Source organism: Amblyraja radiata, chromosome 5 (assembly GCF_010909765.2).
Source record: "Amblyraja radiata isolate CabotCenter1 chromosome 5, sAmbRad1.1.pri, whole genome shotgun sequence".
Taxonomy (NCBI): domain Eukaryota; kingdom Metazoa; phylum Chordata; class Chondrichthyes; order Rajiformes; family Rajidae; genus Amblyraja; species Amblyraja radiata.
This window is the reverse complement of record NC_045960.1, coordinates 15,217,771-15,245,149: the sequence shown is the minus strand read 5'-3', so window position 1 is coordinate 15,245,149 and position 27,379 is coordinate 15,217,771. Positions and strand designations below refer to the sequence as shown.

The window sequence follows — 27,379 nt, the reverse complement described above, 5'->3', positions numbered from 1 at the left end:
CCACAATTTTTTTCAGCGCAAAAATTTAACATTTTGCCGGTTTTTAACAGGTATGAAAGTACGCGTTTCTTGCATTAATAACATATACCGGAAGTTACGGATGTCCTCCAGATGGATTGAGCGGCTCCGTGCGTCAAGCCCTGTGACCCAGTGACCTTTCGTGCAACCCCCCTATAATAAGGCCACGAATAAAATCCAAAATGACCAAATACCATCCATTTACCCAATTTCTCATCGTCCACATGTTGATACGAAGACAAGTAAATGATGCTCATGCACACCCTTTCCTCACTAGTAACCTCATAAGGTCCCACATAGGAGATTAGTGGGCAAAATGAGTGCACATGGTATTGGGGGTAGAGTGCTGACGGATAGAGAAATGGTTGGCAGACAGGAAACAAAGAGTAGGGATTAACGGGTCCCAGAATGGAAGGCAGTGACTAGTAGGGTACCGCAAGGCTCGGTGCTGGTTACAATACACATCAATGATTTGGAAGAAGGAATTCAAAGTAACATTAGCAAATTTGGAGGCCTCCGTGGTGCTGCCAGGTACTGTACTTATTCTTGTAGGAAGAAACTGCAGATGTTGATTTAAACTGAAGATAGACACAAAAAGCTGGAGTAACTCAGCGGGACAGGCAGCATCTCTGGCGAGAAGGAATGGGTGACGTTTCGGGTCGAGACCCTTCTTCAGCATTGTTCAGCTTGTGTGCTCTTCTTATTTAGTCAGCCTGTGTGTCCTGGGTTCCGGATCTCTATGTGGAAATGGCAATAATAAGACCGCTAATACATTTAAATAGTTACTGTGATTTGTACTATTTGAGTTAGTGTTTAAGAGTTTAAAACGTGTAATTTAAAATTATCCAGCCCAGGTGCAGATCAAAATATCACCACACTCTGGCTCCACTTTCATAAGTGCTAAATGGCAAGCATGTGATCTGGGGAGCTTGGCTTCTGGGGTTAGTGAGCCTCAAGGCCTGGAATATTTTGAGAACATTTATCCTCAATCTAATTCTGAAGATTACAGATATCACAGTGGGTGCTGGGCGATAGGTGTGCCAGCCATCAGAGAGGTGCTTTAAATGTTATGCAAAATAGGAGTGTTTACATCAGATAGTTTAAACATGGGAAAGTGAAATGAAGAAACAAGGAACTGCAGATGCTGGTTTACACAAATGGACGCTAGGTTCTGGAGTAACTCAGCGGGTCAGTCAGCATATTAACCTCCAGAGATGCTGCCTGACCCGCTGAGATACTCCAGCACTTAGTGTCTTTATGTGAAATTAAGCCTGGTTACCTCATAGTGATGTGAATAGTTTAAATAATTCAGCACTGCCAGGACATTGTATGAAATATGCTTGCATATTTGTTTGTAGACCCAGATCAGGACATTGATGTATACTAATCGGAATGAAAACTCTTGCAAGATGAGGTGTTTTAGAGTTCTACGACCTATGGAGAGGATCGTGCACTTTAAGGTTTGCAAAGTGTGAGAATATTGCAATTAATTAACTGAAACTCGAAGTCGTGGACAAGGATCCTTATTTGAATAAAGGTCAATTTACTTCTATTATACTGTATGAAATATTCTCCCATATTTGTACTGAGAACAGATCCAGTTATTATACATATAGATCCAATCAATGACTATTTCCTGTTACTACAGATACCAAAAGCATTTGAAGATACTCATGATGACAGTGCAAATGTTGTTTTACATAAATCCCCAGTTGAGTGATTGTGACAGTTGTTGCAAAACCAGAAAAATGGATGAATTATAAACGTCAACAAATGGTTAATGTCCTAACAGAGTGTGGCCATTATGGGATACCAGCAGAGGGCATTTTGACAAAACAACATGGGCGAGCAATTAAGATTCCCTGTTCACAAATATAAGCCCCCCCCTGGAGCCCTAAACCTAACTCCAGCATTTGTGGTCAAAAGATAAAGTGCTGGAGGAACTCAGCAGGTCAGGCAACATCGTGGAGAAAATGGATAGATAAAGTTTTGGGTCAGTACTCAGGAAGTGCTTAATGGTTGCCTTTTTTACTCCGTAAGGTGATCTGCTTCTTGGAAAGGGGCCAGACTTCAGGCAAGCCGATTGTTCAGCATTTGCCATTAAACACCATATTTTTGGTGTACACAAACGATCTAACATTTGCTGGAGATGAGTGTTAAGGGCACACTTTATATTTGACCAAATATATTTAAGTGCTTCCTGTGCATGTAAGCTTGGAAGACAGGTCAATACATTGAGCAACAGGCACTCTATGTAATGCGTCATAGTTAATGGATGAATAAGTAGATGCTTTGTACAGAGGAAACAGTAAATCAAATGCCATCCACTCATTGATGAGAGGAAGTAGTTAGAAATACACCCTCCAAGGTGTCGTTCCAACAGCTCTCAAGGTGTTGGTGAGGCTGACTAAGGCGTGGATAGTAATTAATGCGTGCTCTCTGGATATCCAGCTCAGTATGTGCTGAAAAATTAAATCATAAGCTGAGAACTTGAATAAACCAAATATACTTTAGCAGAATCTGAATAGGAGCTACTATCCTGGGACAACAATAGAAGATGCTTTGGCCAAATGCAAACCCCTCTACAGGGAACCATAGGCTGAGAATATTTGTGAGGATACAGGCACACAAAGCAAAGATTTTGGTACTGTTCTGACAAGGATTTGCATGTAATCATTATGTTTTAAACAAAACTTTCAGGAACACTGGATGCTGAGGATACTGATCAGGAGACGCTTAGCAAGGTTCAGAAGCTGTTCAGTGTCTTGAACACACAGCCATGGGCGGTGATGGAGACAGATATGGAAGTAGCATTGAAGAGGCCTGTACTTTAACTTGGCATCATGTTCGGTACAGACACTGTGGGCTGTTCCATTTAACCAGGACATTGAGAAGGCTGCCAGACAAGGTGATTTGATGCAACATCTGAGCAAATGATTTGGACACGATGGAAAGAAAGAAGTGCAGTTTGAGCTTGAGCCACTTCTCAGAGCTTACTTCCAGTTGAGAGATGAGCAAGCTGATCTTTGGAAATGGAAGTTAAGTGTGGCAAGCCAGGAAGAAATGGCATAAGCAAATGTGTTCATTCCTCATTTCTGGAAGAGAATGGTTGCCCTTAAGGATGAGTAAAAGTGACAAGCATGACAGGGGAGATCAGAGACCATGTGCAAAAAAGTGAGACCTGCAGGTCTCCAGAAAGGAACCACCAAAGGAAAGTCTTCGCCCTCATAACATCCCAAACAAACCATGGGTCAATGTCGGGTCAGATCTATCACCTGGAAGGAACATGTATTTGGTGATAACTGATTTATCTTTCAATCTTTTGGGAGGTAGATTTCAGAAATGGCACGTATTCTTTTAAGGTTATTTACAAGTTCAAAAGACAACATCTGTAGCAGCATCTGTGATAATGCTGATCTTTTGATAATGGTCCATAGATCATAACATCATCTCTAGAAATCGTGGATGCATTGGTGATAATTTTCCAATGTTCTATAGACCCAGGTTCAGTTCCTGTGGATTGGAGGGTAGCTAATGTTATCCCACTTTTTAAGAAAGGCGGGAGAGAGAAAACGGGGAATTATAGACCAGTTAGCCTGACATCGGTGGTGGGGAAGATGCTGGAGTCAATTATAAAAGATGAGATAGCCGCACATTTCGATAGCAGTAACAGGATCGGTCCGAGTCAGCATGGATTTACGAAGGGGAAATCATGCTTGACTAATCTTCTGGAATTTTTTGAAGATGTAACTAGGAAAATGGACAAGGGAGAGCCAGTGGATGTAGTGTACCTGGACTTTCAGAAAGTATTTGATAAGGTCCCACACAAGAGATTAGTGGGGAAAATTAGAGCACATGGTATTGGGGGTAGAGTGCTGACATAAATAGAGAAGTGGTTGGCATACAGGAAACAAAGAGTAGGGATTAACGGGTCCCTTTCAGAATGGCAGGCAGTGACTAATGGGGTACCCCAAGGCTCGGTGCTGGGAATGCAGCTATTTACAATATACATCAATGATTTGAATGAAGGGATTCAAAGTAACATTAGCAAATTTGCAGATGACACAAAGCTGGGTGGCAGTGTGAACTGTGAGGAGGATGCTATGAGGATGCAGGGTGACTTGGACAGGTTGGAGGAGTGGGCAGTTGCATGGCAGATGAAGTTTAATGCAGATAAATGTGAGGTTATCCACTTTGGTAGCACAAACAGAAAGGCAGATTACTATTTAAATGGCGTCAAGTTGGGAAAAGGGGAAGTACAATGGGATCTGGGGGTCTTTGTACATCAGTCTATGAAAGTAAGCATGCAGGTACAGCAGGCAGTGAAGAAAGCGAATGGCATGTTGGCCTTTATAACAAGAAGAATTAAATATAGGAGCAAAGAGATCCTTCTGCAGTTGTACAGAGCCCTAGTGAGACCACACCTGGAATATTGTGTGCAGTTTTGGTCCCCTAATTTGAGGAAGGACATTCTTGCTATTGAGGGAGTGCAGCGTAGGTTTACAAGGTTAATTCCCGGGATGGCGGGACTGTCATATGCTGAGAGAATAGAGCAGCTGGGCTTGTACACTCTGGAGTTTAGAAGGATGAGAGGATTCTCATTGAAACATATAAGATTGTTAAGGGCTTGGACATGCTAGAGGCAGGAAACATGTTCTTGATGTTGAAAGGAAAAGGAGGTGGGGTAGCATTGCTGGTTAGAGAGGAGATTAACGCAATAGAAAGGAAGGACATTAGCTTGGAGGATGTGGAATCGATATGGGTAGAGCTGCGAAACACTAAGGGGCAGAAAACGCTAGTGGGAGCTGTGTACAGGCCACCTAATAGTAGTACTGGAGTTGGGGATGGTATCAAACAGGAAATTAGAAATGCGTGCAACAAAGGTAAAACAGGTATAATGGGTGACTTCAATCTACATATAGATTGGGTGAATCAAATTGGCAGGGGTTCTGAGGAAGAGGATTTCTTGGAATGTATGCGGGATAGTTTTCTAAACCAACATGTAGAGGAACCAACGAGAGAGCAGGATATTCTAGACTGGGTATTGAGTAATGTGGAAGGGTTAGTTAGCAGTCTTGTTGTGCGTGGCCCCTTGGGCAAGAGTGACGATAATATGGTTGAGTTCTTCATTAGGATGGAGAGTGACATAATTAATTCAGAAACAAGGGTTCTGAACTTAAAGAAAGGTAACTTTGAGGGTATGAGACTCGAATTGGCCAAGATAGACTGGCAATTGATTCTTAAAGGGTTGACGGTGGATATGCAATGGAAGGCATTTAAAGACTGCATGGATGAACTACAACAATTGTTCATCCCAGTTTGGCAAAAGAATAAATCAGGGAAGGTAGTGCATCCGTGGATAACAAGCGAAATCAGGGATAGTATCAAAACAAAAGATGAAGCATACAAATTTGCCAGAAAAAGCAGCCTACCAGAGGACTGGGAGAAATTCAGAGACCAGTAGAGGAGGACAAAGGGCTTAATTAGGAAAGGGAAAATAGATTATGAAAGAAAACTGGCAGGGAACATAAAAACTGACTGCAAAGGTTTTTATAGATATGTGAAGAGAAAAAGATTAGTTAAAACAAATGTACGTCCCTTGCAGTCAGAAACAGGTGAATTTATCATGGGGAACATGGCAGACCAATTGAATAACTACTTTTGTTCTGTCTTCACTGAGGAAGACATAAATAATCTGCCGGAAATAGCAGTGGACCGGGGGTCAAATGAGATGGAGGAACTGAGTGAAATCCAGGTTAGCCGGGAAGTGGATGTTGGGTAAATTGAATGGATTAAAGGCCGATAAATCCCCAGGGCCAGATAGGCTGCACCCCAGAGTACTTAAGGAAGTAGCCCCAGAAATAATGGATGCATTAGTGATAATTTTTCAAAACTCTTTAGATTCTGGAGTAGTTCCTGAGGATTGGAGGGTAGCTAATGTAATCCCACTTTTTAAAAAGGGAGGGAGAGAGAAAACGGGGAATTACAGACCAGTTAGTCTAACATCGGTAATGGGGAAACTGCTAGAGTCAGTTATTAGAGATAGGACAGCAGCACATTTGGAAAGTGGTGAAATCATTGGACAAAGTCAGCATGGATTTATGAAAGGTAAATCATGTCTGACAAATCTTATAGAATTTTTCGAGGATGTAACTAGTAGAGTGGATATGGGAGAACCAGTGGATGTGTTATATCTGGACTTTCAGAAGGCTTTCGACAAGGTTCCACATAAGAGATTAATATACAAACTTAAAGCATACGGTATTGGGGGTTCAGTATTGATGTGGATAGAGAACTGGCTGGCAGACGGGAAGCAAAGAGTAGGAGTAAAAGGGTCCTTTTCAGAATGGCAGGCAGTGACTAGTGGGGTACCGCAAGGCTCAGTGCTGAGACCCCAGCTATTTACAATATATATTAATGATTTGGACAAGGGAATTGAATGCAACATCTCCAAATTTGCGGATGACACGAAGCTGGGGGGGCAGTGTTAGCTGTGAGGAGGATGCTAGGAGGCTGCAAGGTGACTTGGATAGGCTGGGTGAGTGGGCAAATGCATGGCAGATGCAGTATAATGTGGATAAATGTGAGGTTATCCACTTTGGTGGCAAAAACAGGAAAGTAGACTGTTCTCTGAATGGTGGCCAATTAGGAAAAGGGGTGATGCAATGAGATCTGGGTGTCATGGTACACCAGTCATTGAAAGTAGGCATGCAGGTGCAGCAGGCAGTGAAGAAAGCGAATGGTATGTTAGCATTCATAGAAAAACGATTTGAGTATAGCAGGGAGGTTCTACTGCAGTTGTACAGGGTCTTGGTGAGACCACACCTGGAGTATTGCATACAGTTTTGGTCTCCTAATCTGAGGAAATACATTCTTGCCATAGAGGGAGTACAGAGAAGGTTCACTAGATTGATTCCTGGGATGTCAGGACTTTCATATGAAAAAAGACTGGATAGACTCGACTTGTACTCGCTAGAATTTAGAAGATTGAGGGGAGATCTTATAGAAACTTACAAAATTCTTAAGGGGTTGGACAGGCTAGATGCAGGAAGATTGTTCCCGATGTTGGGGAAGTCCAGAACAAGGGGTCACAGTTTAAGGATAAGTGGGAAATCTTTTAGAACCGAGATGAGAAAAACATTTTTCACACAGAGAGTGGTGAATCTCTGGAATTCTCTGTCACAGAAGGTAGTTGAGGCCAGTTCATTGGCTATATTTAAGAGGGAGTTAGATGTGGCCCTTGTGGCTAAAGGTATCCGGGGTATGGAGAGAAGGCAAGTACAGGATACTGAGTTGGATGATCAGCCATGATCATATTGTATGGTGGTGCAGGCTCGAAGGGCCGAATGGCCTACTCCTGCGCTTATTTTCTATGTTTCTAGAATGGAGATGAAGAAACACTTTTTCTCACAGAGAGTGGAGAGTCTGTGGAATTCTCTGCCTCAGAGGGCGGTTGAGGCAGGTTCTCTGGATGATTTCAAGAGAGAGCTAGATAGGGCTCTTAAAAATAACGGAGTCAGGGGATTATGGGGAGAAGGCAGGAACGGGGTACTAATTGGGGATGATCAGCCATGATCACATTGAATGGCGGTGCTGGCTCGAAGGGCCGAATGGCCTACTCCTGCGTCTATTGTCTATTTTCTGTTGTCTGTTGTCTATTGTCTATTGTCTGTTGTCTGTTGTCTAATGTCTATTGTCAAAGGATTGGCAGATTATTTACCGAATAATATACCTTACTTTCCACAGTAATAAGAAGGTCGGAGAATGCTGTGCGGGTGGCTAAGGACTGCTGAGGGAAGATAACTCAGCAGAGTCCAATCTTCCTGCTACCTGAACACCAAACATCCACATTCAAGGGATGATGAGCAGGTGTCTTTGTGGAGAGACATATAACCAGACAAACTACAACTCAGTTCAGTTCAGTTTAATTTATAGTCACATGTACTGAGGTACAGTAACAAGCTTCTTGTTGTGTGCTAACCAGTCAGCAGAAAGACATGACTTGATTACAATTATCCCATTTGCATTGTATAGATACATGATGAGGGAATAATGTTTAGTGCAAGGAAACTCCGATCAAGAATAGTCTGTCGGTCATCAAGGAGGTAGATAGTAGTTCAGCATTGCTCTCTGGTTGTGCTTGGATGATTCAGTTACCTGATAACAGCTGGGAAGAAACTGTCCCCGAATCCGGTGGTGTGTGTCTTCACACCTATACCTTTTGCCTAATGGGAGAGGGGAGGAGAGGGAGTGACCAGGTTGTGACTTGTCCTTGATTATGCTGCTGGCCTTGCTGAGGCAGCGTGAGGTCTAAATGGAGTCAATAGAAAGGAAGTTGGTTTGTGTGATGGTCTGGGCTGCGTCCACAATTTGCTGCAATTTCTTGCGGTCTAGGATTCCCAAACCTAGCTGTGATGCATCCTGATAAAATGCTTTCTATGTGTATATGTAGAAGTTAGCGAGAGTTGTGCCGCAATGTTGTTGGAACCAGGATTGTTAAAAAAAAGTGTAGGAGAATAATTGGAGGTGGCTAAAATAAGGTGGACACTACTAGACAGATGGCAATGATCTGCCACTACTAAGCTTTGGAGGTATCAGGGATGAACCCTGCATCAGAAATGGCAGTAGACAATGGGTCTGCATGAACACCAGACTCCAGATCATACAAGGTCATGACAAAGGAAGCCATCCCACAGAAGAATCACTTCCATTTTAGGAAGTCTACTGAAGAGACTTACTTGGTGGAAGTTACAGGGGGGTGCTTCATTCAGAGAAACGGAAACACAATGGAACCCAATTTCTTGATCACTTCCAATAGCAGTGTCAAATTGCCCATGACACGTTAAGGTGGAGACTGTTCTTTGTGCGAGTGAGACTCGCTTTTGAAATTCAGCGGCAAATGTAGTATTGCTCTGGTTCCATAAAGAATTCAGTGTTGTACAATATTTTTAAATGTGCCAGTTGTTGGTCAGCTCGCTGATTGCATTTTTCTTCTGCCCTCTGAAGGGGCTGCCACTTGGTTCTTTTCTCTTCTGGTAGTCCTTCCATAATGTGGAGCAGGGGCATATTCCCTGTGATTGCAGGGGTTTGCTCCGCTGTTCTAGCTTCACAAAATCATGGGTTGATAGGTTCATTATCCAAAGTAAATTGCCCTTAGCGTGCAGGTGAAGCTGCTGGGGATTTGAGGAGATGTAAAGAGGATAAACTGGGATTAGTGTAAATGGGTGTTTGATGCTTTTTGGGCCAAAGGTATGTTTTTGCACTCCATATGACTTGCACATAGTGATTACTCATTCATGATCTGAAATGATAAGGGCTACTAGCTCTTCAACTATGTATCATTTGCTTTTCATCCTCTTTCTTGCTCTGATGATTGTGGGTTTGAGTATCACACCGGCAACTGATGCTAATCTTGTCTGACTATCCTTCGCAATTAAAGGGAATGCAGGATTATTAAGACTTGGCACTTATGAGGTGAGGTATTAAATGCATAACCTTTTCCACTGAAAATGTGCTGCATTGGGGAGCCTGCACTTTTGAGATAATATATTGTAGAAATAGATTGCATGCAGAATCACAACATACTTTCATCCACAATTTATGAGGGCAGAGGTGAGTGGAGATGCCAGAAGATTGGGGACATGGGCAGAGGTGAGTTGAGATGCCAGAAGATTGGGGACATGATGGGAGATGAAAGATGGGTGGAAACGATCAGTTGTGCTGGGAAGCCAATGCAACAGGTAATGATTGGGGTAGTGATTATAGCGAGTGTTGAAGTGGGTTGGGGAGATGATCCAGGAACCTAGGGAGGGTATGAGGAAGCAAGCAAGATATTAGGGGTGACATTGAACAAAGGTTTTATGGTGGTGGGGAATATTGCAGAGAACATCTGAGACACTGGTAAATGACTGGTAAAAAATAATGGAGGACTGACAAAGCATAGAGATAAATTATAGGGGTTGGGGATATAGTTGTTCTCCTTGGGGAGGTTCTGACTGGATGAAAGAATAACATATCGATGTGTGGAATGCACAGCAATCCAGGCAAGGACAAACCTTTAACTAACACAACCACAAGCCTCAAACATTAAGTTCAGCTATCAGCAGTGTTTGTACCCTGTGCCAGTGGTTGCTTGCATATACATATTTATGTTGTGAATGTGTGTTGTATGCAGATTAGCTGCCAAAGGAGGTAGTTCAGGCTGGGACTATCCCATCGTTTAAGAAACAGTTAGACAGATACATGGATAGGTAAGGTTTGGAGGGATATGGACTAAGCGCAGGCAGGTGGGACATGTAGCGGGGACATGTTGGCTGGTGTGGGCAAGTTGGGCCGAAGGGCCTGTTTACACACTGTATTACTCTATGACTCCAACATGTCGGAGCACGCCCACCTGTATCCATGGGTACGTCCAACATGCGAGTGGAAGGGGTGAAGGAAATTTCCAGGTATGTGCACAAATACCAATTTAGAGTTTGTATAAAATTTGTTTTGCAGTCTACTTACTGCTACTGGTTGAACATTTATATATAATATCTAGGCTTGTGTGTGAAGAATCATCATTTTGTAGGGACAGGATAAAAACTGATTTTTAAAAAGAAAGCAAATATTTGGCACTACTTTTCAATTACGAAGAGAGTGAGGAGTCCTATTTCGTTGCCCAATTAAGATCTTTCACGTTCATTTCACAGTTATTGTCAAATTACCATAAATGGAGAGCTGAATGTCCTGAGATCAGTGCAGACCTGAGGCCTTTATCCATTATCGGTCTCCTAAAGGCTGGTTACCATGGGGTTTTGAGGTCTCGTGATTCCAGTGGAAGCCGAGTTTTGATATATAAAATTGGTAAGTGTTGCATCATTCATATCTATTGCCACTGATTATTTAATGAAAAGGCCAGCTTACTGCATTGCACATAGATAGCATAAATAAAATTAGCGATACGAGGGGACGAAGACAAATAAAAGACAAGAGAATGTATGCTAAACAAGTGGTATCATATGTTTGTTTGCTATGCTGGTCCAATTTCATTAATTGGACTAAATTGTTTAAACATTTATAGTTGTGTGGTGCAATGCATTCATATATATGAAGACTGTGCCAAGACATCTTTTAATTGGGATAAAAGAATGATTAGACAACATGCATCTTTTTTTTTCCTTTCAAGATAGCAATATTTTGAATATATTAGAATAGGTTTTGCTGGATGAGCATAAAGATGATGTTGCAGTCTTTCTGGATAAGCATTCTCATGCACAATATGTTTTCCATGCCATCTCCTGATTAAGCTAGTGATATACCATATCTGCATGAGGTTTGGAATTACTACAACATTTGCTATTTTTAATTACTTAGGACATTAAGTGTTCTCTTTTGTACAGACATTTCCTCAAAAAGGGGAAACAAGAATGTACAGTAAAATAAGTTAAAATGTATTAAAATGTTTGGAAAGATTAGTAGTTCAATAGACAATAGACAGTAGGTGCAGTAGGCCATTCGGCCCTTCAAGCCAGCACCGCCATTCAATGTGATCATGGCTGATCATCCCCAATCAGTACCCCGTTCCTGCCTTCTCCCCATATCCCATGACCCCGCTATTTTTAAGAGCCCTATCTAGCTTTCTCTTGAAAGCATCCAGAGAACCCGCCTCCACTGCCCTCTGAGGTAGAGAATTCGACAGACTCACCACTCTCTGTGAGAAAAAGTGTTTCCTCGTCTCCGTTCTATGTGGCCCCTGGTTCTGGACTCCCCCCAACATCGGGAACATGTTTCCTGCCTATAGCGTGTTCAAACCCTTAACAATCTTTTAAGTTATTTTGAGGTTTCAACATTGCAATCACGATTCTGCTTCCTGCTACGATCCATGTTAAAGCAACATAATGTAAATGTCTAAAACAAATTGAGTTTATGAATAGTAAACATCTATACCTCTCATTCATGAACCAAACTGTTGAATGAAGTTCTAAATGCTTAAGGATCCAGAAGGGAGTCTCATTTTTAATTGAGAGCAAGCATTTAGCAATGATTTAGTGGTTAAATCATAAGTGTAGTCAAAAGTTAAGGGTGTTTTGTTATCATATTTACTGACATGGAACAATTAAATTCTTACTTGCAGCAGCACAACTGGTTTGTAAACACTACATAGTAGCTAATATAATAAACAAACATTAAAAAACAAGTTAATTAGATTAAAAAAGAACAATGTGGTACAGAAAAAAAGCCCAAAGTCCCAGTGCAACCAAGGCAGTCGTAAGTTTTTTGTTTTAGAGATACAGCATGGAAACCGGCCCTGCAGTCCACCGAGTCCATGCCGACCAATGATCAGCTGACCAGTGAGCATGATGGTGCAGAGGTAGAGTTGCTGCCTTACAGTGCTTGCAGCCAATTAACCTACAAACCTGTACGTCTTTGGAGTGTGGGAGGAGACCGAAGATCTCGGAGAAAACCTACGTGGTCATGGGAAGAACGTACAAACTCCGTACAGACAGCACCCCTAGTCGGGATCGAACCCAGATCACTGGCACTGCAAGTGCTGTCAGGCAGCAACTCTACCGCTGGCACACCCTATCACTGGTGCATTGAGGCAGTAACTCTACCAGGGGGAGGATTTTGTTGTTACATAACATTGCAGCAGTAAATGTTCATGCCATTGGGTTGTGTGCTACCCAAGCATACTGTAATTCTAAACTAAACTAAACTAAACAATTTGTATACATTCCTCCTTCTAATTTACAATTCACACCTATTTACCCCCTCCCCCTCCCACCTGCATTCCGTATCTGGACTACACCTCCTCCCACCCTGCCCCTGCAAATATGCTATCCTGTACTCTCCATTTCTCCAGCTCTGGTGCATCTGCCCACAAGATGAGGCTTTACCTTCTAGGACATCTGAGGTCTTTCTTTAGTAAACATGATTCCCCCCCCCCTGGTGTCATAGATGGATCCCTCACCCATGTCTTCTCTGTGTCCCATAGATTTGCTCTCGCTCTCCTTCGCCCCAGATGGAACAAGGATGGAGTTCTTCTAGTCCTTGCCTTTCACCCTTCCAGGCTCCGCATTCAACACATCATTCTTTAACATTCCCACCACCAGTCACATCTTCCCATCCCCACCCTTTTCTACCTTGTGCAGAGACCGCTCCATCCGCACCTTTTTGGTTCACTCATACCTTTCCATGCATGACCACTTTCTCCCCAGATACTTTACTCTGCAAACATAGGAAAGGTAATACCTGTCCCCATACTCTTCCCTCCCATCCATTCAGGGGCCTGAGCAGTGTTTTCATGTGAGACAAAGATTCACACATACCTCCTCTTCCCTTCCCTTCCATTACCATTCTGACCTTTCTGTTCTGGGCCTCCTCCATTGCCAGAGTGAAGCCACACGCAAATTGGAGGAACAGCAACTCTTATTCTGCTTGGGTAGCTTATAATTCAATAGTATGAACAATGAATTATCAACCCCTTTTCCTCCCCAACCCCCCTTTTTACCCCACTCTCTTCCTTATGCACCACCTGGAACATACCCATTTTTTCCCTTCATCCTCCCCCAGTCCCCTTCCACCTCTATTCCTTCCTTTGGATTCACAGTTCACATATCTTCTATCCGTATCTCACGCTTTCTGTCTTTGCATCTCTGGCCTTTGTCCAACTATTTGCCTAGCAACCCCTGCTCCCCTTCACCAGTATACACCTATCCTAGGCTTTGTTCACCGCCCTCCTCTCTTCCTACTCACCCTCACCACAATCACTGTGGACTACATATACTCTGAATTACATATCCATGTTCTCATGAGATGACTGCTGAGTTACTCCAGCACCTTGTGTCTTTATTTTATAAACCTACATCTGCAGTTACTTGTGTCTCCATTTCACTATTACCCTAATTTCTTGCTACTTAGTACAATTCTTATTTATACTGCACCAGGTCCTCTTATTATGTGGCCTTCAATCTTTTTGATAACTCAGTTTAATGATTCCAATTGAATGAATGGGGTTATGTGTTTATGTTAAAGCTGAGGATCTGGACACAAAGATTATTTGGGCCTTCAGCTGTCCTACTTGAGTTCTGTCCTAAATTCCAATTGATTGCTGACTTATGCATATTGTAGCTGTTGATTGCTGTTCAACATGATCCTGGTTTAGATTAATTTAGAGATACAGCAGGGAAATAGGCCCTTCGGCCCACCGAGACCGTGCTGACCAGCGATCCCCACATATTAATACCATCCTGCACGTACACCAAGAGTCAAGAGTATTTTATTGTCTACACTAGGGACAATTTACAATTTTAACAAAGCCAATTAACCTACAAACCAGTTCATCTTTTTGGAGTGTGTGAGGAAACCGGAGCACCTGGAGGTAGACTGGGAAAATCAGGTTGGTTCAGGACCGCAAGAAAGAGAGTTTGTAGAATGCCTCCGAGATGGATTCTTAGAGAAGCTTGCAATGGAGCCAACCAGTGAAAAAGCAATTCTGGATTTAGTGTTGTCCAATGAACCAGATATGATAAGAGAATTCGAGGTAAAGGAACCGCTTGGAGGTAGTGATCATAATATGATTAGTTTTAATCTGCAATTTGAGAAGGAGAACGTTAAATCGGAGGTGGCAGTGATGCAGTTGAACAAATGGGACTATGAAGGCATGAGAGGGGAGCTGGCCAAAGTAAACTGGAAAGGGCATAATCCAGGAGACGCAGGATCATTTCATTCCAAAAAGGAAGAAAGATTCTAAGGGGATTAGGAGGTAACCGTGGCTGACAAGAGAAGTTAGGGATAGAATAAAACTAAAAGAAAATGATGTATAACACAGCAAAGAGTAGCCGGAAGCCAGAGGATTGGGAAACTTTCATAGGCCAACAGAAGGAAACAATACGGGCTGAAAAGATGAAGTATGAAGGGAAGCTGGCAAGGAATATAAAGGACAGTAAAAGCTTCTTTAGATATGTTAAGGGAAAAAGAGTAGCAAAGTCAAATGTGGGTCCCTTGAAGGCAGACACAGGTGAAATTATTATGGGCAACAAAGAAATGGCCGAAGAGTTGAATAGGTACTTCGGATCTGTCTTCACTAAGGCAGACAAAAACAATCTCCCAGATCTACTGGAGGACAGAGGATCTAAGGGGGTAGAGGAACTGAAATAAATTTTCATTAGAGAAATAGTATTGGGTAGGCTAATGGGACTGAAGGATGATAAATCCCCTGGGCCTGATGGTCTGCATCCCAGGGTCCTCAGGGAGGTGGCTCTAGAAATAGTGGACGCATTGGTGATCATTTTCCAATGTTCTATAGATTCAGGATCAGTTCCTGTGGATTAGAGGGTAGCTAATGTTATCCCACTTTTCAAGAAAGGAGCGAGAGAGAAAACTGGGAATTACAGACCAGTTAGCCTGACTTCGGTGGTGGGAAAGATGCTGGAGTCAATTATTAAAAAGGTAATAATGGGGCATTTGGATAGCAGTAAAATGATTAGTCCAAGTCAACATGGTTTATGAAAGAGAAATCATGCTTGACTAATCTTCTGGAATTTTTTTGAGGATGTGACAAGTAAAATGGATGCAGGGGTGCCAGTGGATGTAGTGTATCTAGACTTTCAGAAAGCCTTTGATAAGGTCCCTTATGTGGTAAAGAAAGCTTTTGGTGTGCTGGCCTTTATAAATCAGAGCATTGAGTATAGAAGTTGGGATGTAATGTTAAAATTGTACAAGGCATTGGTGAGGACAATTCTGGAGTATGGGGTACAATTTTGGTCGCCTAATTATAGGAAGGATGTCAACAAAATAGAGAGAGTACAGAGGAGATTTAAGAATGTTGCCTGGGTTTCAGCAACTAAGTTACAGAGAAAGGTTGAACAAGTTAGGGCTTTATTCTTTGGAGCGCAGAAGGTTAAGGGGGGACTTGATAGAGGTCATTAAAATGATGAGAGGGATAGACAGAGTTGACGTGGATAAGCTTTTCCCACTGAGAGTAGGGAAGATTCAAACAAGGGGACATGACTTGAGAATTAAGGGACAGAAGTTTAGGGGTAACATGAGGGGGAACTTCTTTACTCAGAGAGTGGTGGCTGTGTGGAATGAGCTTCCAGTGAAGGTGGTGGAGGCAGGTTCGTTTTTATCATTTAAAAATAAATTGGATAGTTATATGGACGGGAAAGGAATGGAGGGTTATGGTCTGAGCGCAGGTATATGGGACTAGGTGTTCGGCACGGACTAGAAGGGTCGAGATGGCCTGTTTCCGTGCTGTAATTGTTATATGGTTATATGGTCCCGCACGGGAGACTGGTGACTAAAATTAGAGCACATGGTATTGGGGGTAGGGTGTTGACATGGATATAAAATTGGTTGGCAGACCGGAAGCAAAGAGTAGGAGTGAACAGGTCCTTTTCAGAATGGCAGGCAGTGGCGCGTGGAGTGCCGCAAAGCTCGGTGTTGGGGCCGCACTGTTTACCATATATATTAATGATTTGGAAGAGGGAATTGGGAGCAACACTAGCAAGTTTGCGGATGACACAAAGCTGGGTGGCAGTGTGAACTGTGAAGAGGATATTAGGAGGTTGCAGTATGACCTGGACAGGTTGATTGAATGGGCAGATGCGTGGCAGATTCAGTATAATATAGATAAATGTGAGGTTATCCACTTTGGCGGCAAAAACAAAGGGGCAGATTATTATCACAATGGGGTTAGGTTACGTAAGGGGGAGGTGCAGGGAGACCTGGGCATCCTTGTACACCGATCACTGAAAGTTGGCTTACAGGTACAGCAGGCTGTGAAGAAAGCTAATGGAATGTTGGCCTTCATAACAAGAGGATTTCAGTATAGGAGTAAAGTGGTTCTTCTGCAGTTGTATAGGGCTCTGGTGAGACCACATCTGGAGTATTGTGTACAGTTTTGGTCTCCAAATTTGAGGAAGGACATCCTTGTGATTGAGGCAGTGCAGCGTAGGTTCACGAGATTGATCCCTGGGATGGTGGGACTGTCATATGAGGAAAGATTGAAAAGACTAGGTTTGTATTCACTGGAGTTTAGAAAGATGAGGGGGAATCTTATGGAAACATATAAAATTATAAAAGGACTGGATAAGCTAGATGCAGGAAAAATGTTCCCAATGTTGGGCGAGTCCAGAACCAGGGGCCACAGTCTTAGAATAAAGGGGAGGTCATTTAAGACTGAGATGAGAAAAAACTTTTTCACCCAGAGAGTTGTGAATATATGGAATTCCCTGCCACAGAGGGCAGTGGAGGCCAAATCACTGGATGGACTTAAGAGAGAGTTAGAGCTCTAGGGGCTAGTGGAGTCAAGGGATATGTGGAGAAGGCAGGCACAGGTTATTGATAGGGGACGATCAGCCATGATCACAATGAATGGCGGTGCTGGCTCGAAGGGCCAAATGGCCTCCTCCTGCACCTATTTTCTATGTTTCTAAAATCCACACAAGTCACAGGGAGAATGTATAAACTCCATTACAGACAGCACCCATAATCAGGATCGAACCCAGGTTTCTGGCAATGTAAGGCAACAACTAACCGCTGCACCACTGTGTCGCTCTTTGACATCATGGTGCTGGAAGGTAAGGATGTTGTAGGATCATGCTTAATCAATGATAGAGGTAAATAATGGGAATAGAAATAGTATCATGCTTAATATACTTTTGAGGCAATCAATTAGAAATGGAATAGATGGTAAATCAAATGCAATTCTATGAGATAATATTGGGTGAATTTTCTTTCCCAAATGAGGTCGAATTAAGGAAAAATGACCAGTATGTGATCACTGCCCATTTCTCTTTCCAGAACATTGGGATCCCAAGGTTTTTTCAGTCTATGAAGTGTTTCGCGTCAGTCTGATCACATCAGAACTGATTGTGAAGGAGGTCAAAACCCAACAAAATGGTGTGAAGGTTATCTTCGATCTCTATGGCTGGCGATTTGCTCATGTTTTGCATATCAATCCGACAGTTGCCAAAAGAATTGCTGAAGTGATTGCAGTAAGTTTTTCATCTTTAATTCAAGATTTAATTTATAACAAACCTTAATAGCAATATTCTCCCGCTCTGCCACTGCATACCTGGTGCTGTACTGCTGTACTATGTTTCCTTTCACACTACATCCAGATCCTTTGGTTAAATGCAGGTAAATCCAGGCTTCATCATTAAGGCCCAGAGCCTCATATTCCTAATCTCACTTATACCAGAATGCATCTTTAAAGTTTTCCTAAACTTTACAATGTCAGTACTCGCCTTCCAATAACATGATCAGTGATGGAAATCGGGGGATACGCAGGTGGATGGCGTTTCCCCTACTTTTCAGTTTCCAGTTTCCATCCTGTGCGCGAATTTGCAGCTTTATCCTGCGCTACTTAATCCAAGGTCGAGCGAACGAGCGGACAGACAAACGAAAGCAACGATCATAGAGCGGAATAGGTGACATTTCGGGTCTGTCAGTATCATGATGGAATATTCTTGAGTTGTAATTAAAGTGGATTAATGGTGGCAATCATTTTTTTGTACCTCAAGCTTGTAGATTTTCTGGGTACAATGCTTCCATAATATCTGTAAATACTAACGTTTTACAGCTCCCAGTAGATTATCCAAGTAACTGCATTTACTACAGTGGAAAATTGGGCAGAGAAATAGCAGATGGAGTTTAATCAAGATAAGTGTGACGTATGGCATTTTGGGAGGTCAAATGGAAGAGGAAAGTATATAGTGCATTTTCAGAATCCTGAGGAGCATTCATGTATAGATAGATCTTGTAGTGCAAATCTATATTTCCCTGAAAGTGGCAACACAAGTGGAAAGGATGGTAAAGATGGAGTATGTGGAGGCAGATACAGATAGGATTAGATAGATTGCCATCATGGTTGATGCAGGCATCGTGTGCAGAAGGGCCTGTTCGAGTGCTGAAGGGCCTGTTCATGTGCTATACTTTTTAAAGTTCATAACTAATCTGTGCTGCAATGCGTACAAAGAGTTTTTTTAATATCAATATATGTGTAATTTATTGTTCAGCCCCATTTATCTTGAGAATGTGGCAATGATCATGTCCCTGAACTGTCGACATTCTTATGATGGTAATGATTCTATAAGGCAGGATATTTCAGAGTTTCAATTCAACAATGACAATAGGTCAATGTTACATGATCCAATTATCCAATTAAGATGGTCAGCGTTAAACTTCAGAGTTACATTGTGGTACTGGGCTCCCACACAATTCTGTTCTTGTTCTTCATTGTGGAGGTTGCAAGGGAATGCGGAAGGTTCCAGGAAGATACTTGATTTTATGCTATATTCAATAGGCAATAGGCAATAGACAATAGGTGCAGGAGTAGGCCATTCGGCCCTTTGAGCCAGCACCGCCATTCACTGTGATCATGGCTGATCATCCACAATCAGTACCCCGAACCTGCCTTCATCCCATATCCCTTGACTGCAATCTTTAAGAGCTCTCTCTCACTCTGTCTTGAAAGCATCCAGATAATAGGCCTCTGAGGCAGAGAATTCCACAGATTCACAATTCTCTGGGTGAAAAAGTTCTTCCTCATCTGCATTCTAAATGGGCTACCCCTTATACCTGACTTTAAAAAATATATATATGATACCCACCTTAAAACTGAAAACTTTGTTCCTATCTATACTATCGAATTAGGATAATATGCACTCATAAAATCTATTTTAGTTTAACCATTGGATCAAATCATTCTTACATTTCTTTCTTCTGTGAAATGTAGAATCCCAGACATTTTAGTCCATCTTAATTGCAAAGAACCCAAATTAATTTCGCAAAGATGATTATCACTTCGGGAACAATTGGTTCCAAAATGTGCTTGTGTTTGAAATGGTTAGATAACAGTTCAATGTTCCACCAAAAGTAATTTGAATAAAAAAAGTTAAAATCTTTCTACAAAATATGTATCAATCAATGTAATAGAAAAAAGACACATTTTCTATTTGCATTGAAGAATGTTCATTGATGTGTTTAATGGTAACAATCTGTTGCTGTTTCATTCATAGTGTTGAAAGCAAATTTTTATTCAAAGTATCTAATTTCCTTTTGTTACTTAAAATAAAATGACATTGAACAACATGTCAATTTGTGTACATATCAGTTCCTATATAAATTAATATTTTTCAAAATGTAAAATAATTAATTCATGTCTCTTTAACTGTGAAGCTTTAAAAGAGCATTCCATTTGGAAAATATACTCAGAAAGTTGGTCAAACTAAGAGTTAAGAGTGTTTTATTGTTATATGTCCCAGATAGAACAATGAAATTCTTACTTGCTGCAGCACAACAGAATATGTAAACATAGTACATAACAGGAGAAAAAAAGAGTTCAGTGTGTTTATATATATATATGTATACACATACACACATACTTAATAAACAAGTTTACTGTCAGTTGTACATGTACGGTGAGACATTTACAATGAAAAATCTTGCAGCAGCATTATAGGCACATTGACAAACAATAGAGAAACAAGTTGTACATATGTTACACATAAATGACATAAAATTCTAAAAGATAAAAGACTCAAGATATTACCGCAAAATCTAAATTAGAAAATAAAATCAAGAGGTGGGCCGTAGTGTTCCGTTGTCAAGGTGGGGTTAGGGTTGAGTCAGGTTGGTTCAGGAACCTGATAGGTGTAAGAAAGTAGCTGGCCTGGACCTAGTGCCTTGGCACTTTAGGCTTCTGTACCAAAGTCTGACGGTAGCAATGAAAAGATGACATGCCCGGATGGTGGATATCCTTGATGATAAATGCTGCCTTGAAGCAGCATCTCGTGTGGAATGCACTAGGCTGACTTCGTCACTCTCTGCAGCCTCTTGCGTGTCTGTGTGTTGGAATTGCCATAACAGGTCATGATGCAACCAGTCAGGATACTTTCTACAGTACATTTACAAAGGTTTATTCGGATACATACCTAATCATTTTAAGAAAGTACAGTTGCTGGTGAGCCTTCTTCATGATTGCATCTATGTGCTGGTCCCAGAAGAGGTCATCTGAGATGGGAACACCCTGAATTGAAGCTGCTAACTAACTCCACCATCAAACCACCAGTAGAAACTGGCACGTGGTCTCCAAACTTCCACTTTCTGAAATCAATAATCAGCTCCTCAGTCCTGTTAACATTAAGCGAGTGACTGCTGTTGCAGCACCACTCAGTCAGGTGTTCTATCTCTGTCCTGTGCACTGACTCATCACTACGGGTGATCTAGCCAAACAGTGGCGTCATTGGCAGATATATAGATGGCATTGGGGGGAACGTATTCGGTATGTTTCAATAGATAATAGGCAATAGACAATAGGTACAGGAGCAGGCCATTCAGCCCTTCGAGCCAGCACTGCCATTCAATGTGATCATGGCTGATCATCCCCAATCAGTACCCCATTCCTGCCTTCTCCCCATATCCCCTGAGGGGGAACCTCATTGAAATGTACCGAATAGTGTAAGGCTTGGATAGTGTGGATGTGGAAAGGATGTTTTCACTAGTGGGAATCTAGGACTAGAGGGCATTGCCTCAGAATTAAAGGATGTTCTTTTAGGAAGGGGATGAGAAGGAATTTATTTAGTGGTGAATTTGTGGAATTCTTTAAGCTGTGGAGGCAAAGTCAATGGATGTTTTTAAAGCGGAGATAGATAGATTCTTGATTAGCACGGGTGTCAGGGATTATGGGGAGAAGGCAGGAGAATGGGGTTAGGAGGGAGAGATAGATCAGCCATGATTGAATTATGGAGTAGACTTGATGGGCCAAATGGCCTAATTCTGCTCTTATTACTTATGGCCTTATGACCTTATGAGATGTGGATAGCCACACAGTCGTATTTGCTTTCAGTAGAAACTGGTAGTGTTAAATCTTTTGATCAGATGGCAAAGTTAGGTTTGTTGGCAGGGCCACCACAATATTTTTAAAATTAGTGTTAAAAATGTTGAAACTCAGTTTATGCTTTACCAAATTTGCACCTTTGCACTGGTCATGAACCTTTGCACTGGTTTGGTAAATTCCATTGATAAAGCACAGTCTTTAGTCCTGAGAGACTGCACTTTTTTTCTCAGTTAGATTTCAGAAGTAGCAAGGTAGTACATTAACATAGAACAGTACAGTTCAGGAATAGGCCCTTTGGCCCACAATGTCTGTGCTGAAGATGATGCCAAGACCATCACTTATGTACCTGCACATAACACATACCTGTATCCCTCTATTCCTTGCATTTCCATATACCTTTCCAAACATCTTTTAAATTGCACAAACGTATGTACTTCAACCACCATCCCTGATAGTGTGTTCCAAGCACTCACCACTCTCTGTGTAAAAAAACATGTCCCGCATATTTCCTTTAAACTTTGCATCTCTCACCTTAAAGCCTTTAGTATTTCATTTTTCCACCGTTGGAAAATGATTCTGACTGTCTAATATGTCTCTCATAATTTTATATACTTCTATTAGGTCTCCCTACAAGCCGTAACCTCAAGCATTCCAGAGAAAACCATCCAAATCTGTCCAATCTCTCCCTGTAGCGAATCCCCCGAATCTAGGCATCACTCTGGTAATGACAAGACTAGGCCATTGACCTAGTACTCACTCAGAGTGGATCTTTTGGACAAGGTGTGGTTGGACAGGGTATAAAAGAATTTGAGCAGCAATTAAAGAAAGTTATGAAGTCAGGTATAGAAGCAAGTAAACTTGATCTTGTTAGGTTTTCCTGAGCATTTGTTTCAAAACAAGGGTTACATTTGCTCAAAACATCTTGAGAACTAGTAGATCTTAAGTAGGTGGCATTTTATTAAAAAGTAGAAAGGCCAAAAGTGAAATATAATGAGAGAGTCTTTGTTTTATTCCCAGGACTCCTTTCCACTGAAGGTCCGGGGCATTCACATGATCAATGAGCCTGTGCTATTTCATCCAGTCTTTGCTATTATTACAAAGTTCTTGTCAGATAAAATCAAAGAACGAGTGAGTAACTTTGCAATCTCCTTTTTATTTTAATTGCAGAGGGAATAAGTGTCCTCATTTTTTAAATTCTAATAACTGTGATAATAATGTTTTACTTTTAATTGAAACATAAACATATCAAAAGCATTCTTAGAATCCTATGAGCTGTTCTTTAATTTACTTGGGAATGTTGTCACTAGGCCAAAGCAGCAACTAATTATCTCTCATTTAAATGAACAGCAAATTCACTGTTGTTAAAGTTTAAAACAATAGATGTCTGTATTTATGCTACTATATTTCACTGATAAAAAAACAATCTTTTGATTTTATAATCGCTTTTGAGAGCAGAATGGTTACAACATCCTTAATACAGTCAATGAACAATTTGACAAAATCACGATATTGCAAATGCTAATCATCTGAAATAATAAAATGCAAGTTCCTGAAATTACTCAGTAGGTTAGACGGCATGTGGGAAGAAACAGTTCAAAGATGATAGACGCTTCATCAGATGTTTGTGCAATCTGCTACATTATGAATTCTGCAGCATCTATTTAATCTTGTGAGGTGAAATTTCAGCATGAATATAATAATAATAATAATAATAAATTGTATTTATTGGGCGCCTTTCAGACATCTCAAGAACACCTTACATAGGTTAACAGGAAATATAAACATATAATCAGAATAAAATAAATAATAAAGACATCACAGAAACACAAATTAAAAACAGAATTCAGTCCAAAAACAAAAATCAAAAACACAATGTGAAGAGAGAGTAGCGGCAGCTAAAGCGCGCCAGCGTCCACTCTCCCTTCACGGCAGCCATCTTGGACAAAGACTAACAGGATTACCTTACAGACAAAAAATCATCCCCCCACAATGGACACCACTGTGGGGGAAGGCACAATGTCCAGTCCCCATCCCAAGTTCACCCCAAAGTCAGGCCTATTGAGGCCACCGCAATTGCCTCTACGGAGGCCTGATGTTCCTGGCCGTTCTCACCGGGTGGTCTTGCCCCGGCGTCGGGAGAGTCCTCTCAGCGGCTGGGCCACCTGGAACGGCCGCTATCTAGCTGGAGACCGCGGCTTCCGAAGCCGACAAGGCCGCGCCGGTTTGGAGCTCCCAGACTCCCGATGTTGAAAACGGCGCCGCCCACTCCGCTCCGCAGCCCGGAGGTGTTGAACACGGCGGTCTCAGCTCACCAGAGCTCCAGCGCGTCGATCCAGCGCGGCGACCCAGGCAAGGCATCGCCCGCTCCGCTCCGTGATAGCGCTCCAGTGCTGTGCCGCCACCGAGGCCGAGGTGCTGGGCGGTCCCCGCCAGGAAACAGCGCTCCAAGCCCGCTGGTAGGCCACGAGGACGGGTCGACGGGCAGCCCGGAGAAAAAGCTGCCTCACCGACCAGGTAGGGACCTAGAAGTAAAATTAACCCCTACCCCCCACATTAAAAAGTCCATATCCCCTACGGACAAAAAACAGGACTCACTAAAAACTTTAAAACAAGCGAATTAAAACGGACGGCTGCTGGCTAGCAGCCGTTCCCCAAGATGGCTCCTCCTCCTATATTGTATATTATACATTCAGAGATGTCTGTGGTTATGGGGAGAAGGCAGGAGAATGGGTAGGTGGAGGGAGAGATAGATCAGCTATGATTGAATGGCAGAGTAAACTTGAAGGGCCAAATGGCCTAATTCATGTCATAAGATCACGTGATAGGAGTATAATTAGGCCATTCGGCCCATCAAGTCTATTCTGCCATTCAATCACAGCTGATCTATTTCTCCCGCTTAGCCACATTCTCCTGCCTTCTCCCCATAGCCTCTGACACCCGTATTCTACTCCGATCACTTATGATTCTACTCCTATCACTTATGATCTTATGACATTCTACAAATGTCACCAAATTAAAAAAATCAGTTACAGTATTTAAAACACCTATATATTTAACAAGTGCTAAATGTTTGCCAAATGTCAAAGCTTTCAGTGGAATTTCCATGTGGAGCTCGTCTAATATTCCAGTGAAGACCCCCCTGTCCTCAGTAATATCAAATCCATTAACTTTGTTAGTTGTTTAGATTTTTGTTGAGTTCACAAATAAAATACATGAGTATGTCTAAAATGTGCTAAAGAGTAAAAAAGGATTTAAAAAATGAATCCATTGTGCTTATTTCAGGTTCACATGCATGGACATAATTACCAGTCCAGCCTTAGAAAGCACTTTCCAGTTCAGATTCTTCCACCTGAATATGGTGGCCAAGGACCAACTTACGAAGAACTCTGTCAGGAATGGACCAATTTTGTGCTGCAGTCTGAGAAAGAACTTCTTGAGCTCTCACTTGTTACATGATACTACATTGCACAGAGTCTAGTGACCGAATAACAGTACCTTTATGGTGGTAATCAATGCAACAGGTGCTAAAAATGACTACACACTGTGGAACCAGTTGATAACCAGCAATGAACTGCCATGTTTTATAGTATATGTTTATTTTAAGTGATATTAAATATTGAATGAAATTGGTGATTTATGTAGTATTGTAGATTATTATGTATTCAGTATTTTACTGTATATTTCCGTTTCCAATTGCCTGTTTAAATATTGAAGTTTAATCTATGGAAACTGAAGTCTTTTTAACTGTGTTCTTACAAATGTATTCATGCGGTCACCATACCTACGTCATTGGGAATACAAGTCTTAACTATATTTTTTGTGCTAAGATTTCCTCTCTAATTGTAACTGCTATTAGGAACACTGATCAGTTTTAAGATCTGGGTTCTGTAAGCGGGGCTCTTTTGGTAAGCTCACCTGGTAAAGTATGTTACATAATATTTGACAGATAAACTTATGTGCCAAAAGAAAAGAGAACCATTATAAATGGGAGGTACACAAAAATGCTGGAGAAACTCAGCGGGTGCAGCAGCATCTATGGAGCGAAGGAAATGGGTGACGTTTCGGGCCGAAACCCTTCTTCAGACTGATAGGGGGTGGGGGGGGAGAAGGAATGAAAAAGGGGGAGGAGGAGGAGCCCGAGGGCGGGGGGATGGGAGGAGACAGCTCGAGGGTTAAGGAAGGGGAGGAGACAGCAAGGGCTAGCAAAATTGGGAGAATCCAATGTTCATGCCATCCGGCCGCAGACTACCCAGGCGGAATATGAGGTGCTGTTCCTCCAATTTCCGGTGTTGCTCACTGGCAATGGAGGAGACCCAGATTGGGAGAATTCAATGTTCATGCCAGCCGGCCGCAGGCTACCCAGGCGGAATATGAGGTGTTGTTCCTCCAATTCCCGGTATTGCTCACTCTGGCAATGGAGGAGACCATTGCCACTACAAACCCACTGACTCACATGGCTATCTGGACTACACGTCTTCCCACCCTGCCCCCTGTAAGGACTCCATCTCCTACTCCCAATTCCTCCGTCTACGCCGCATCTGCTCCCAGGATGAGACGTTCCACACCAGGGCATCGGAAATGTCCTCGCTCTTCAGGGAACGGGGATTCCCCTCCTCCACCATAGATGAGGCTCGCACCAGGGTCTCTTCCATACCCCGCACACTGCTCTCTCTCCCCATCCCCGCATTCGCAACAAGGGCAGAGTCCCCCTAGTCCTCACCTTTCACCCCACCAGCCGGCAAATACAACAAATCATCCTCCGCCATTTTCGCCACCTCCAACGTGACCCCACCACTCGCCACATCTTCCCATCTCCCCCCATGTCTGCCTTCCGCAAAGACAGCTCCCTCCGCAACTCCCTTGTCAATTCTTCCCTTCCCTCCCGTACCACCCCCTCCCCGGGCACTTTCCATTGCAACCGCAAGAAATGCAACACTTGTCCCTTTACCTCCCCCCTCGACTCCATTCAAGGACCCAAGCAGTCGTTCCAGGTGCGACAAAGGTTCACCTGTATCTCCTCCAACCTCATCTACTGCATCCGCTGCTCTAGATGTCAGCTGATTTACATCGGTGAGACTAAGCGGAGGTTGGGCGATCGTTTCGCCGAACACCTCCGCTCAGTCCGCAAGAACCTACCTGAACTCCCGGTGGCTCAGCACTTCAACTCCCCCTCCCATTCCCAATCCGACCTCTCTGTCTGCCCTCCCATTATAAATGGGAGCCAGTTTTCAGTGGGGAACTCACCCAATGCTCCAGAGGTGATGCATGAATATTTTAAATCCTGGGGATAAGAATAATCTGCAAGGAATAGCATGGAAACTATGGGCCAGCGAGCCTGACATCTGTGGCAGGTAAGTTAATTGAGGGGATTCTGAGTGATAAGATATATATGCATTTGGATAGACAGGGGTTAATTAGGGATAGGCAGCATAGTTTTGTACTTGGGAGTTCGCAGGTTATGAAATTGATTGAGTTTTTGAAGAGATAACCAAAGAGGCTGACAAGGGCAAAGCTATAGACATTGTCTATTTGCAC

General features: G+C 42.4%; 1 protein-coding gene across 1 annotated transcript; it reads left to right on the top strand.

Moving 5' to 3' along the window:
• Window positions 1-2,771: 2,771 nt before the first annotated feature.
• ttpa (alpha tocopherol transfer protein) lies at window positions 2,772-25,664 on the top strand. Its single transcript, XM_033020653.1, has 5 exons — window positions 2,772-2,926; window positions 10,710-10,863; window positions 17,806-17,999; window positions 22,862-22,972; window positions 25,127-25,664. The coding sequence occupies exons 1-5, from the start codon at window positions 2,798-2,800 to the stop codon at window positions 25,298-25,300; spliced, it is 762 nt and encodes a 253-aa protein (XP_032876544.1). The 5' UTR covers window positions 2,772-2,797; the 3' UTR covers window positions 25,301-25,664.
• The last annotated feature ends 1,715 nt before the right edge of the window (window positions 25,665-27,379 follow it).